This window comes from Lepidothrix coronata, unplaced genomic scaffold (assembly GCF_001604755.1).
Source record: "Lepidothrix coronata isolate B3197 unplaced genomic scaffold, Lepidothrix_coronata-1.0 Scaffold103, whole genome shotgun sequence".
NCBI classification, from domain to species: Eukaryota; Metazoa; Chordata; class Aves; order Passeriformes; family Pipridae; genus Lepidothrix; species Lepidothrix coronata.
In genome coordinates this window covers 2,093,119-2,105,860 of record NW_016690283.1, presented here as the reverse complement: position 1 = coordinate 2,105,860, position 12,742 = coordinate 2,093,119, and the positions used below count along the sequence as shown (strand labels likewise).

Sequence of the window (12,742 nt, the reverse complement as noted above, 5' to 3'; positions counted from 1 at the left end):
GGTCGTCAGAGCTGCCGAAGAAGCTGCTTCCACGCTGGCGAGTTCCATCCACCCTGAGCAGTGCATCAAGGTGCTTTGCCCCATCATTCAGACTGCAGATTATCCAATTAACTTGGCTGCCATCAAAATGCAGACAAAAGTCATTGAGAGGATTTCCAAGGAATCGTTGCATCAGCTCCTACCTGATATCATTCCTGGGTTGTTACAGGTACAGAATCCTATGTCACTGCTCCTGAGCACAAACAAAATTGAGTAATTTGTTAGGTCTGTGACCTAAGAGAAAATGATGGACTCTCTGGAGCCAGATTTTGGTAAATTAAAGTTTTAAACTCTTAATTTTTGGTAAATTAATGTTTTTGTATTTGAGTTTTTGACATTTTTAGTGTTAAGGAAAAGAAAACTCAGGGTCCTATGTGTATATTCCACAGTTAGATGACTTGGCCTGAGTCCTAAATAAGCCAGTAGCAGCCATGTAATAAATGTGAGAGTAGGGGTTAACAACATCTTATGCTGTCTCTGTACATCTTGTAGTCCCCTTGAATTCTGCTGAGCTGTTCTGTGCTTTGATGGTACTTTGCAGTTGAATTTGAATCCCAGCAGGCAGGCTGCTCCTTTCTTCTTGCCTCTGAAACTACCCGCTGACTTCATTCAGCCTCTTTTTCATAACCCTCTCAGGCTGGGTGGGGAACTGTGTTTTTGTCAGGGCTAGGGCTTGATTTTACATTGTGAATTTAGTTTTGAGCACTGGCTGTAGCATGTTGTCTTCTGGTTCACTGCACAAGCAGCTGGTGGTGCCAGCGGTTGGGATGAGGCTGCAAGCAAGAAGAAAATAAGGGAAGTGGCAGTGAAGGAGGAAAGAGATTATGTGTGTCTATAAGGGAGAGATTGTTACAGTAACAAATCAGTCAGTGTGAAAGGGAAGACATGTTTGTGTGGGTAAGACTTCCATGGAGAACTGGGATAAAGAAGCCTTTGGGGTGAGCATAAAATGTTGGAAGGACAAGAGCAAAGTCAGAAATTCCCCTTATGCATCCTAGTATTCATCCCAATTTTGTAGTGTCAGCTCTTGCAATTCTTTTCTTAATTATCAGCTTCCGGGAATTGGACAATTCTGTATTGATCTAAACTTTTGTTGTAAAATGGTTTTAGCCATAATTGTTGGAGACAACATGAACAGTGAAGCTTTGCTGCACTGGAAAAGTTTGGGAACAGCATGTCTTTAAAAAGGCTGTTATGATTTCTTAAATTGCTTCCATGTCTCTAAATGGTTCTTGTTTCAGAGCCTAGTTTGTCAGTGATATTTCCTTACCTTAGAAACTCATAGTGATCGAAGAACTCTACTCCTTACATTTGGGAAGTATTTTGGGATCCTGGCTGAAGGTGGGCCTGGCTTCAGCCTTTTCTCTACCTCAATCTTCAATAACTTGGTGTTTCTCTGAGCTCACTGAGGTCTTCTGCTTTTCTAGCTCAGTGCTTTGTGGGATTTCAGACTGTCATTTTGGGCTGTACTTTGGCCCTGCAGCTAGAACAGCCCAGCTATGCTGCATCCCTCCTCTGGCTTTCCTGGCAGAGATCACCCAGCATCCAGAGGAGCCAGCATCCCATAGGCTAAAGTGATGTCTGTGTTTCTCATGGGATGGGATGGAATGGGATGGCTGCTGAGTGATGAATCTTTGCCCAAGTTTGGGACTGATGTCACCAGCTGCTCAGTGACCTGGTGGCTGGCCTAAGCTCTGCTCAAGCTGCCAGAGATCAGCACACTTGCACGGGTCTTTCAGCATTTTCTTTCCTGTGGTATTTCCTACCTGATAGGTAGGTTCCTCTCCAAGAAGCCCTGGCCATCCAAGATAGCACATGGTTGTCTGAACTGAACACAGAAGTGTGTATATCTGACAGATTCCCAAGCTCATGTTAGGAAACTGTGTGTTTAACATTAAATAACATTAAATTGTTATTTAATGCTGTAAATAACAAGATATTAATAACCTAGGACAGCAGTAAGTAATAACAGAAGGAGCAGACAGAATGTACTGGGGGATTGCATTCTCTTGCTCTTCAAGTATTCAGGTAGCAAACTGTTACGTTAAGCAGGACCTTTCTGTTGATATGTCAGTAGAAAGGCCAACCACATTTACAAAATGGACATCAGCTCTGTAGTATATTGCTCAGGAAGGATGTTGGGAAGTGCTGTTTGTCTTCTGACCCTTTTGTCTTGTTTCCTAGGGCTATGATAACACAGAGAGCAGTGTCCGTAAAGCCAGCGTGTTTTGCCTAGTGGCAATTTATTCAGTAATTGGAGAAGAACTGAAACCTCATCTCGCACAACTCACAGGAAGCAAGGTACAGGAGTAACATGTGTCTGATGTTTTGATACTGCAAGCTGTTCTGCTGACTATTACTAGCTGCAAGAAAAGTGGTTTCACTGCAGCTCTGGGTCAAGTTCCCTGTACTCTTGTTAAATTTTATCTCACCCTGACAAATACCGCTAGAGCAGCACAACACTTCAGCAGTGTGAGCATTTGAAATCCCACTAAGAAAATTTTGATGGGGTTCAGAGATTGGTTTCATTTGATCCTTGATTTAACTGCAAGCTGCCACTGAGCAGGTCCTTCCCACTCCAGCCATGTTTGCCTTGCCCTTTGGTGTTGCATCCAGGGGCGACTGTGCAGTGTGTTGGATCAGCTGCTGCTCTGGCTGAAAACCAGATCTGCAATACAAATTAAATACCTTTCAGTCTGCCTTGTGGCTACACAGATAACCTGGTGCAGAGAGTGATGGGAATGCATGGCAGGGATGGTGGGAGAGCAGGCCCTCTCAGCAGCATATTTTGATTAGGGCTGGTAGACATGCAGGTAAAGCTTCACTCTTAATAGCACTGCACATGGGTCCCTTTTCTTCTGGGACAACAGCAAGCTCAAGTGACCCTTCAAAGGACTTTGTGCCCTGGAGTCAGGCTAGCTGCAAAATTCAGATTCTGATCTGATGTTACAAGTGAAACCAAGCCCTTAATTCAGTTCTGTCCTTCAGACAAGAGCTGGCCTTTTGTGTTGAAGCGGGTGGTGTTTGCTTGCTTTTCAGAGCTGCTTGAGAAGCCATCATAAAATTTTTTTCTCCTGTCTGAAGTCATCATACACAAGATTTCTATGCAATTTTAAGATGAATTCTGTATTTTTTGTTTCTGAAATAGATCTCTGTATGTGAATAGCTATTTAGATCAGAGGGCTTCGTTCTGTCATTTTGAAGCAATAATTTCTTTCATTGGTAGGAAGTGTGATGTAGGGCAAAACAACCTGAGACTGAGACACTTGGATTTTATTTTTGTGTTGAGTTGTCTTGTGCTTAAGCAAATTACTTGTGCCTCCAAATTGCTCTGGAAAGAGACAGCTATGGGTGCTGAGGTTTGCCTCATTACATTTGGGCTGTTAGGAAATTCCCCTATAAAATGTTGTAGAGGCTTTATTATCCCAGTATCCTTGGTGCCATGGACTTACTCCACCACATAACTAACTATAAACATGTGAGTAATTCTTCTGGGTTTATGCAGACTGCCTGCATGTCTAAAGTTAAATGTGAGCATGAGTCATTACAGGATCTGGAGTTAGGGTGGCAAGGCAGAAAAAGAAAACAAACCCATGGAAAGGAAGTATATAGCCATAATAACTGCAGTTTTACTAGATGTACCAAGTTAGTGAAGATACAATGTCATTGAAAATGAACATTTTATAAAGCACAGAGAGTTCAAGGTGCTTCCTAGGAGGGACCTATGGCTCTTGGATCACCAGTGTGCCTGCAATCCTACTGACTTCTGTGGGAATCCTGCTTGACCTAATCAGGCTGCAGGATTGAGTCTGTGAACTGCTTGCTGGCTGCTGAAGTGAAATGCAAGAGGTTTTTCTAAATCCCATTAAATGTGTCTGTAACTTCAGTTGGACTGGGCATACCCTCCTGCCTCTGTTCTGAAATATGGTCGGTTTTGCTTCTGTTTTTCCTCCAGAGTGCCCAGTGTCAACTCACTCAAAACTGAGCTCACCACAGAATGCGAGTTTTTAGATTTGCAGTCAGTTTGTACCCACCTGTTTTTCCTGGCATTTTCTCCTGATGTTTGTTTGTTTCTTTCAGATGAAGCTACTAAACTTGTATATAAAGAGGGCCCAGACCACCAACAGCAACAGCAGTTCCTCTTCAGATGTTTCAACGCACAGTTAATGGAGATATGTGGACATATGTGTAGACTTAGAAGCAATCAACGGTGCCTCTCAGAGACCTTTCTGCTACTCTTCACTGGCACGCTCCATCCGCTTAAGGAGGCCATGCAGATATTTATTGCAATCAGTATTTTAGTCCCTTAAGAGCTTTTATGTAGAATCTTACTGGTATTGAATGTAAAGGAAGCAAGGTCTGTGTTGCAGTCTTCATTAAAAGTGAACAACAGGAAGCCATACTTAAACATATTGGTATAGCCTGCTGAAATCTCAGAAGTATGTTTAAGTTAGCGTTCCAACACTGAGTCCAAGAACCTGGACACATGTAAAAGTCAAACAAATCTTGTTGGTTTAGTTTATCCCGTTTTGGTTTCTGTGTGCTAGTTACCTGCTCTCTCCCCACAGCCATTCTGGCTAGGTTCTCCTCTTCTTACAAGTCTTGTGTTCCTGTTTTGTGCTCCCTGTTGTAGCTTGCCTGACTTGCAGGGCTCTTCACGGGGAGATCTTTGCAGATGTGGCTGTGATTTCAGCCTCAGATGCTTTAATACTGAGAGATACCAAGTGAGTAATGAAAAAGTAGGTTCTTTATAAACACCTGAGTTTTTGTACATAGTTCTGACAGACCCTGGATGGGCTGATCTCTCTCCAGCCAGCTGTGCTGTGCGTAACAGCTGGGATTTTGCTCCTTTCATTGACTGTGTAAATATTTCTCCCCTCTCAACCCATTTGGCTCTTTCATATGCTTAAAAGACTCTCCAGGTTACTTCTTACTCCCCAAAGGGAACCTGAGACCCAGTTCTGGGACTGATGTCTGCGAATAGGATGGTGGAGTTAGGTGGGTGGGGATTGGGTTAGGCTCTGTGGGTCTTCATGGGTGGACGGTGGGAGCTGGCAGAGCTGTACCTCAGTGCCAGATGTTTTTCTTGAAGTCTGTAGCATCAAAGGGCTGATCTGCTGCTCTGACTGACCCACTGGTGCTGGGTGGTGAGTGGCTTTGTCCCCACAGCTCCTTTGTGCTTTGGGCAAAATGTTCATCCCAGAGGACAGAAAGGGTGTCTGAATCTGAGCAGAAATACCACATGGAAGCACCTCTGAACCAGCTGGGACAGTGCTGGTTGCCTGCCACAGCTCTTCCTGTGCCTGAAGACCCTGCAGTGCTGTTAACTACCCTTAGAAGCCTCCTCCTTCCTGGCCATCCTGACACATAGGCCTGCAGGGTGCTCTGCATTTCAGAGCAGTGCAGAGGGCCCTTGCTGGGCACTGCTGTCAGCAGGGTGCTCTGGGTGAGGGTGTAGCAGGGCAAATCCTTTTGCAGCCTGATGACACAGACCACATCAGAGGCAAACCAGCAGCAGTCAAATAACATTCAGCACCACCCTTTCCCAAATAAAGACCCTTCTGTTTGCAAAGGGGGAGCTCCCCCTGGCTCTGCCTGTAACCAGGGAAAGTACGATGTTGCTGATTAGTGCTGTGTTTGGCCCTGGCCTGGATCCTGGCTGATGGGCATGCCCACTCCAAACCTGCAGCAGATCACAACTGGGTTTTGTCCCCAGTGCCAGTGATGCAAGAGGATGGTGGACATGCAGCTTACGGCTGCAGCTGTGGTGATGGATGTATGTTCCCTGGCTGCTGTCAGTGCCTTGGAGTTTCTCCAGCTTCCTCCATTTCCACTTTGGGGAGCTGAAGGGACACCTTGGGAACATACTGAGAACATGAGACTTTCCATTACTGCAGCAGGGAAGGGTAAAGCCCCTTCCATCAGTTCATCCCTCTGTGTCTCAGCCCCATCCCTGAGGAGCTATGCTGGGAGCTGATGCTTGGTGCCAGCTCCTCTCCCAGTACTCATCTCAGGAGGGATTGGGCTGGTGAGGACTATGTGGTATTGGGCTGCAAAGCTTGTTGGTCCCTTTTGCTGCTCACATGAGAGCAGAGAAGGTGACCACCTCCTGATTTATACATGTCCAGGCCTTTTCTGGCTGCAGGGCTAGTTCCCTCATCTTTCCCAACAACTAATACTATGGCAGGAGAAACTGTGTGCAGTCCTGGTGTGTGGGATTCTGCAGGCTCAGAAAAGCCATCCTCAGTAAAGGAAGGATTGGCTGCTCCATAGTTTGTGTCTCCCTTTCTGTGGACCATTTCTTTTCAACATCTTTCAATATGCTTGTCAGAATGCTCTTTTTAAAATTTTTTTGAATTATTCAAATTTTATTTTAACACAAATTTATTTTTCCTTTTGAGGAAATATTCAGCTGACTTGTTGGCAGCAGTTAGCTGTCTTGTTTGAATTTTTAGTAGTGGGTTAGGCTTTTTGGGGGTGTTTTTGTTTTTTTTTTAATTTGTACTTCTAACTGCTTAGTATTTATGCCTTTCTTTCTCCCCATCTCAGTTCAGCATCTTCTGTTCCAGTTCTGGGGTTCAGAAGGTCAGCACAGTTGACCAGGTGGTGTTAGTCCCTCCCAGCTGTGATGGAGCTTGGTCCATCATTGTTTGCTGTTTGTTGGTTTGGTGTTTTTTTTTTTCTTTGAATGGCACACTGTAGCAAATCTCCAGGAATTGAATTCCTTTTCAAATGATTTTATATATTTTATAAAATCCTGTTAGTATGCACTGAGAGTGAATGCACTGTAACGTCCCTGACATGACACCTCAGTCGGAGTTGACAGCTCGTCCTTGCAAAGGTGTGTGACCTGCTGCAGGCAGCGACCAGCCTGCGCTCTCCGATGTCATTGGCACCCCTGGGGCTGCACATGGTAGAATCAGGCCTTACTTTCTGAATCAAATTCAGTTCTGTTTGTCAACAGATGCTCATTAATGTGCTACTTAATTTCGTTTTGTGAGTCAGTCGAGGACTGTTCATCCTTTGAGTACTCTAGAAGTGTGTTATACCTGTATACAGTAGGGAGCATTCTGCTTTAGGTATTTATAAATCATTGCGTATAATGTACATAGTAAAGTTGTTTAGTATGTTGAACATGACCCAATTTTTATTTTGTGTTTCCTTTGAAGTACTCAAAGGGCTAGCTCTGAATGTCACCTCTCTGATCTCCAGTTTTGACTTCAACAAGCTGTACAATCATTTTGTTTTCTCTTCAGCAAGCATAAAGGTCTCTCTGGCTACAAATCACAGTGTCCACGCAGGCTTGCAGAGGAAGGTCTGCATGCTGCAGTGTCTCACCGCACCGGTGAAGCTTGTGTTCACGTTCTCCTGGCAGTAGCCACCTACTGCAGCTGCCTTTTTTTTTTTCTTGCTGCCCATTATGCAGGGCTTCAATTTTTCGTAACCTTTAAAAAAAAAAAAAAAAAAGAGGAAAAAAAAAAAGAGGTTAGAAAAAAAAGGAAAAAAGTGTATTTTCTTTGCCCACCATGCTTTAAAAATCTGAATGGGAGAAAACTCTCAGCAGACAGCAGCTCTTGGCTGCAAGGTTGCCGAAATCTCAGATGTGGATGTTTTTTCTGCCATTGGCTGCACCAGTGCTCCGTGGGCATGGGCAAATACAGGCTCCATCCGCCCCACAGGTCTACGTACTGTAGTTCTCATGTAGTTCAGAAATATCGAGGCATGTGGCTTTCTTAAGGTACACTATGTGTGCTTGCCTGGATTACAATACAATACAAGACTGTCTTTTTAATGCTTATTACTAGCTTACCAATAACCTGTATAAGTAATGTAACTTGCATCTTTGTCATCAAAACCTTTTCTCCCCACCCCTTTATTTATCAAGCATAATATTACATATTAAGGGACAGAAAACTAGACCTTTGTAGTATACACAGGACGTTGCTAACAATGTTTTAAATGGGAAGTAAAAAACGCTCTGAAAAATGCCAGCCATGAGAAATGACTTTGTTGGCACCGTGTTCATGCGCATGTATTTTTTTCTATTTTTTCCGCTTTTGTCATGTTACATCCATATCTGTATTTATATCTTATTTGTTTCACTTTTGAGTGTATCATGGCAATTGTACAGATGTTTTTTGTTAACATTTACGTGATAGAATTTGCTAAAAAAAAAAAATTAAAATAAAACCTTTTGAGTTTGCCCTAGAATAAGTGGAAGTTGGGTGTCTTCTTGGGGGAGAAATATTAAAGTAGATTCATTATCCATCACAGCTCCTCACTCCAGCCTGTGTTTTCATGTATTAGAGGGCATGTGGTGGGCTGGCTGTTTCCTACGGGCACCAGTCTATGAGTGCCAGTGCGACTGGCAGGCAGTCAATTTTTGGATGCTAGTCTTGGGAAGTCATGATTTTAGGGGATACTTGTGACATTGCAAACTGGAAAGCCATTTACTGTTTGAGGGCTGATGGTTGTGCAAAGGTGTGGAACTCAAGGAGTAAGGGCTTCAAAAGATGCCTGTGTTCTGAGGCTTATGAAGAGAACAGCAGAGGTTTTAAAATATATGGCAGTGGAAATTTGGGTGATGAAGTGTTTAGGGAAGTGAAGGGGTGCTGGGAACTGCACAGGTCTCTGTGCCTGGTACCAAATAAATGGAGAAGAACTTGAGTTTGAATTGTCTGAGGAAACTGAGCGCTCAAGCACTTGTGTGTTGCCCTGGGGGAATAACAACTCATCACAACTTAAAAACCCGTAGTGAAGCTGTGCTCTACACTAATGAAATCAGACCCCGGAGGTATGACTTTTACCTTGATGATCTGATCAAAGTAAAAGGTCCTCAAATACCTTGTAGTGGGTGCAAGGAAGCCAGGAGAGCATGGGAGATTCAGATTTTGTATGGGAGGCTTTTGTTGTGACTATTCCTAGGCAGAGAAATACATGCAAGTGTCATAGTGCATAAGCACCAGCAGGACACAGTGGATCTGGCCATGCTGGATAAGGCACTGCTAGTTAAACTGTCCTCTCACCCTCTGCAGGAAGGTTATTTGATCTGTCTTTTTTACTCTCTAGCTTATTACTGGGCTAGAGCAAGTTTGAAAATGTTTTGGGGTTGTTTCAGACAAGCAATAGTCTTGTTTAGCTCAGACCCATCACAACATCAGCAACCCCCACTGATGGTGCCTTTGCCCTGGCACTCCTGGCTGTCACCCAGTCACCATGCCAGCCCAGGGACCCTGCTGCATTGAGATTCAGGGGCTGGACTGGGAGTGAGGAGCAGTGATGGCTCTCCCTGCTGCCAATGGACCATTTTGCCCCTGTGGTGACAGTGTGTTTTTTGACTCTGCTGTGTGCCAAAGCATTAGGAGGGAGGGTTCAGCCTTGCCCAGTGACCCTGGCTTCTTCCCAGAGCACATTCCATGTGTTTTCTCAAGCAGTGCCAGGTACCTGGGGTTATAAGAATGGGAAGAGAGAATGAACAGTGTAGTACCTCATCTGGGCCTTGTAAAACTCCAGAAGCTGGCCTAAATTAGCCTTACAGTCCTGAGGGGTTTGGAAAAACGCTGAAGTCTGAGGCATAGCAAATGTTGTGTTAGACAACCTAAGCTGGGGAGCTGGATTTCACTGACACGTGCTTAAAATGGTCAGTCCTTTCCAAACCGTTTGCAGGAGCTGAGGAGAGGGACATCCCACAGATGCAGAAGTAGGTAATTCTGGCAGTTTGTGCAAGACTCATGCAGAAGCCTGTCTGCATGGGTGGAGGTCTCCCTGCCCTCAGGAGCACCAGGCAGCATGGGTTGGATCAGAGGAGGCTGGGCACTCGCCTTCCTCACTTCTGGAGCACAACTCTCCATACCCTGCAACTGGATTTTACCAGGTCCTTGTGCTGTTGCTCAGGTTATATGGCATAAGGCCAGGATGGAGCTGTGGTTGGCTTATTGCCAACCATTGCCAGATGCACAGAGCTCCCTTGGAGAAGTTTTCTTCTCCCAGCAATGGCTCATGCCTCCAGGCACTCACTGTCCAGATCCGACCACCTGTTGATCTCCTTGGAAAATACACAAATATGGGCCTTGGTACCAAGACTTGCACATTTGGGAGTGCCAGCACAGGCCACTGCACTTTGCTGCAGGGAGGAGCATGGCAGAAGGCAAAAGTTTTGGGGAATGCAATTGAAATACAGGAGCAGAAGAAAATAATGTTCTCAGTCTCCTGGCTCCTGTGATGGGGAACTTGGGGGTGATGTGATGGTTGTCTTGGGCACAGCAATCATGGAATAATGGAGTCTCAGAGAAGTAAGGAGGGGAGTCAGCAGAATGGCTGCCTTGGTCTTCCAGAGGGCAGATTTTGATCTGTTCAGGAGACTGCCTGACAGAGTCCTTTGGGAGGCAGTTCTGAGGGGTAAAGGAGTCCAGGAGGGCTGGACATGCTTCGAGAAGGAAATCTTACAGGCGCAGGAATAGGCTGTCCCTGTGTGCCGAAAGAGGAGCCAGTGGGGAAGAAGACTGACTTGGCTGGACAGAGCTTTGGGCTGGAGCTCAGGAAAAAGAGGAGAGTTTGTGACCTTTGGAAAAAGGAGCAGCAACTCAGGAGAACTACAGAGATGTTGTAAGGTTATGCAGGGAGAAAATTTGTGGGGCCAAACCCCAGATAGAACTTAATCTGGCTACTGCTGTACAAAACAATAAACAACAGCCAGAGGAGGCAGCACTACAGGCTGAGAGCAGGCTGGAAAGCTGCAGAGCAGAAAAGGACCTGGGAGTGCTGGTAAACATCCAGCTGAGCCACCAGTGTGCTCAGGTGGCCAAGAAGGCCAATGTCATCGTGGCTTGTATCAGCAATAGTGTGACCAGCAGGACCAGGGCACTGATTGTTCCCCTGTACCAGGCATCGGTGAGGCTACACCTTGAATCCTGTGTTTTGGGCCTCTGCCCCCAGGAAGGACATTGAGGTGCTGGAGTGTGTCCAGAGATGGGCAATGGAGCTGGTGAAGACTCTGGAACATAAGTACTACATGGAGTGGCTGAGGGAGCTGTGACTATTCGGTCTGGAAAAAAAAGGCTCAGGGGAGACCTTATCGCTCTCTACGACCAGCTGAAAGGAGGTTGTATTGAAGCGTTCTCTCCTCCCAAGTAACAAGTGATGGGACAAGGGCCTTAGGTTACACCAAGGGAAGTTTACATAAGATATTAGGAAAAACACTTTCATGGAAAGGCTTGTCAAGCATTGGAACAGGCTGCCCAAGGAAGTGGCTGAGTCACACTGGAGGTATTTAAAATACATAGATGTGTCACTTATGGACATAGTTTTGTGGTGGACTTGGCAGTGCTGGGGTAGCAGTTGGACTTTATGATCTTAGGGGTCTTTTCCAACCTAAATGATTCTACGGATTTTGATGTGTTCTTTAAGGGTGAGACTGCAGCACATTGACAAGGGAGTGCTTGTTTATTGAGCCACCTGAAAGTATCTGTTCCTTGTAGCTACTTTGTCACATGATTGCTTTGCAGATGAAGAATTAGGAATGGCTGTAATCCTTGGCTCAGAGGGTTTTGGGCTCACCCCTACAGTGGACTGGAGCTGCTGCCAGCCATTAAAGGTAGTTAGCAGATTCCTAGCAAGTCTGAAGGTTTGTTCGAAGCACTTGCAGCCTGTTCTCAATTTATTTCTCTGTCCTGAAGAGTTTGAGCTGCTGCTGATTTCTTCACAACACACCACTTCAATCCCCCTCAAATGATTTTGTGACCCCCTTCCCTCCCACTGAAGGATGAGCCAAGGCACAGCTCAGGGCACGTCAGCAGAGTTGCACTCCTGGACCAGGTGCCTTTTCCCAGTTTGCCCCAATTAAAGAGTAAGATGTTTTGGGTAAAACCTCCTGAGAAAGTGCAGCTCAGTTGATCATTGGAACTTAAGTTAAATAATTCCACTGCTTCTGATTGTGCAACCCAACTGCTTGCTTGCGCAACCCTCGTTTACCCTCCCCAAACAAATATCACACACCGCTCTCTTCCCTTTACCAACGCAACGCATTTTTCCTGCTTTGCCTTTTCATAGGCTTCCATGAAGCATGGGAAGGGCCATCCTCAGTGACCACACCCCAGCCCTGGCAGGAGCCTGCTGGGAGGAGGCTCAGCACAGAAATGCATTAGCACTGACCTCGTGGAGGAGAAGGCAGACAGTAAGTTGCCATCCCCTGCTGCGATGGTAAAAAAAGTCCTGCAAAGCTTTAGGGAAGCTGCTGGGGCAGCAGGGGCATGGAAGTCAACCTGAGCATGAGGCTGGGATGGAGGGGGTCTCTTGCCAGCAGAGATTGGATGTCTGTGTGCTTGTTTAGGTCTAGAGAAAGGCCATCACTCATTGTGATCTCCAGTCATGGATCCATCTGTGGGTAACACGGGATTATAGCCAATATGTGCATGTGACATGGGCTGAAGAAGGTTGTTTCAGTAGCAGGGTCAGTATCTGAGTGCCCAACTGTGCACAACTTTCCTCTGCCAGGACAATGGGAGGATGATGACACCACTGCTTCTGTTGTTCCCCCCTGGGCCACTGCAGCACAGGACATGCTTATATGTTTCAGGTTCTCCCTGGGGATCTAACTGCAGCCAAAGGCTTGGGAAATACTGGCCTGTTAATCCCAAAGCCCTTACACAACATTACTCCGCTCTCCATGCCACTTTGTCATAACTTGGCACGTACCAAAACAGGC

At 45.6% G+C, this 12,742-nt stretch overlaps 1 protein-coding gene across 18 annotated transcripts in view; it reads left to right on the top strand.

The window, feature by feature from the left end:
* The window catches only part of CLASP1 (cytoplasmic linker associated protein 1), a 175,830-nt gene extending 167,577 nt beyond the window's left edge, over positions 1 to 8,253 (top strand). For all 18 annotated transcript variants that reach the window (XM_017823514.1, XM_017823531.1, XM_017823516.1 and 15 more), the window contains 3 exons: positions 2 to 208; positions 2,224 to 2,340; positions 4,120 to 8,253. In XM_017823514.1, coding sequence (XP_017679003.1) covers positions 2 to 208; positions 2,224 to 2,340; positions 4,120 to 4,206 — 411 coding nt within the window. In that variant the 3' untranslated portion in view covers positions 4,207 to 8,253. The remainder of the gene's footprint in view (position 1; positions 209 to 2,223; positions 2,341 to 4,119) is intronic.
* The last annotated feature ends 4,489 nt before the right edge of the window (positions 8,254 to 12,742 follow it).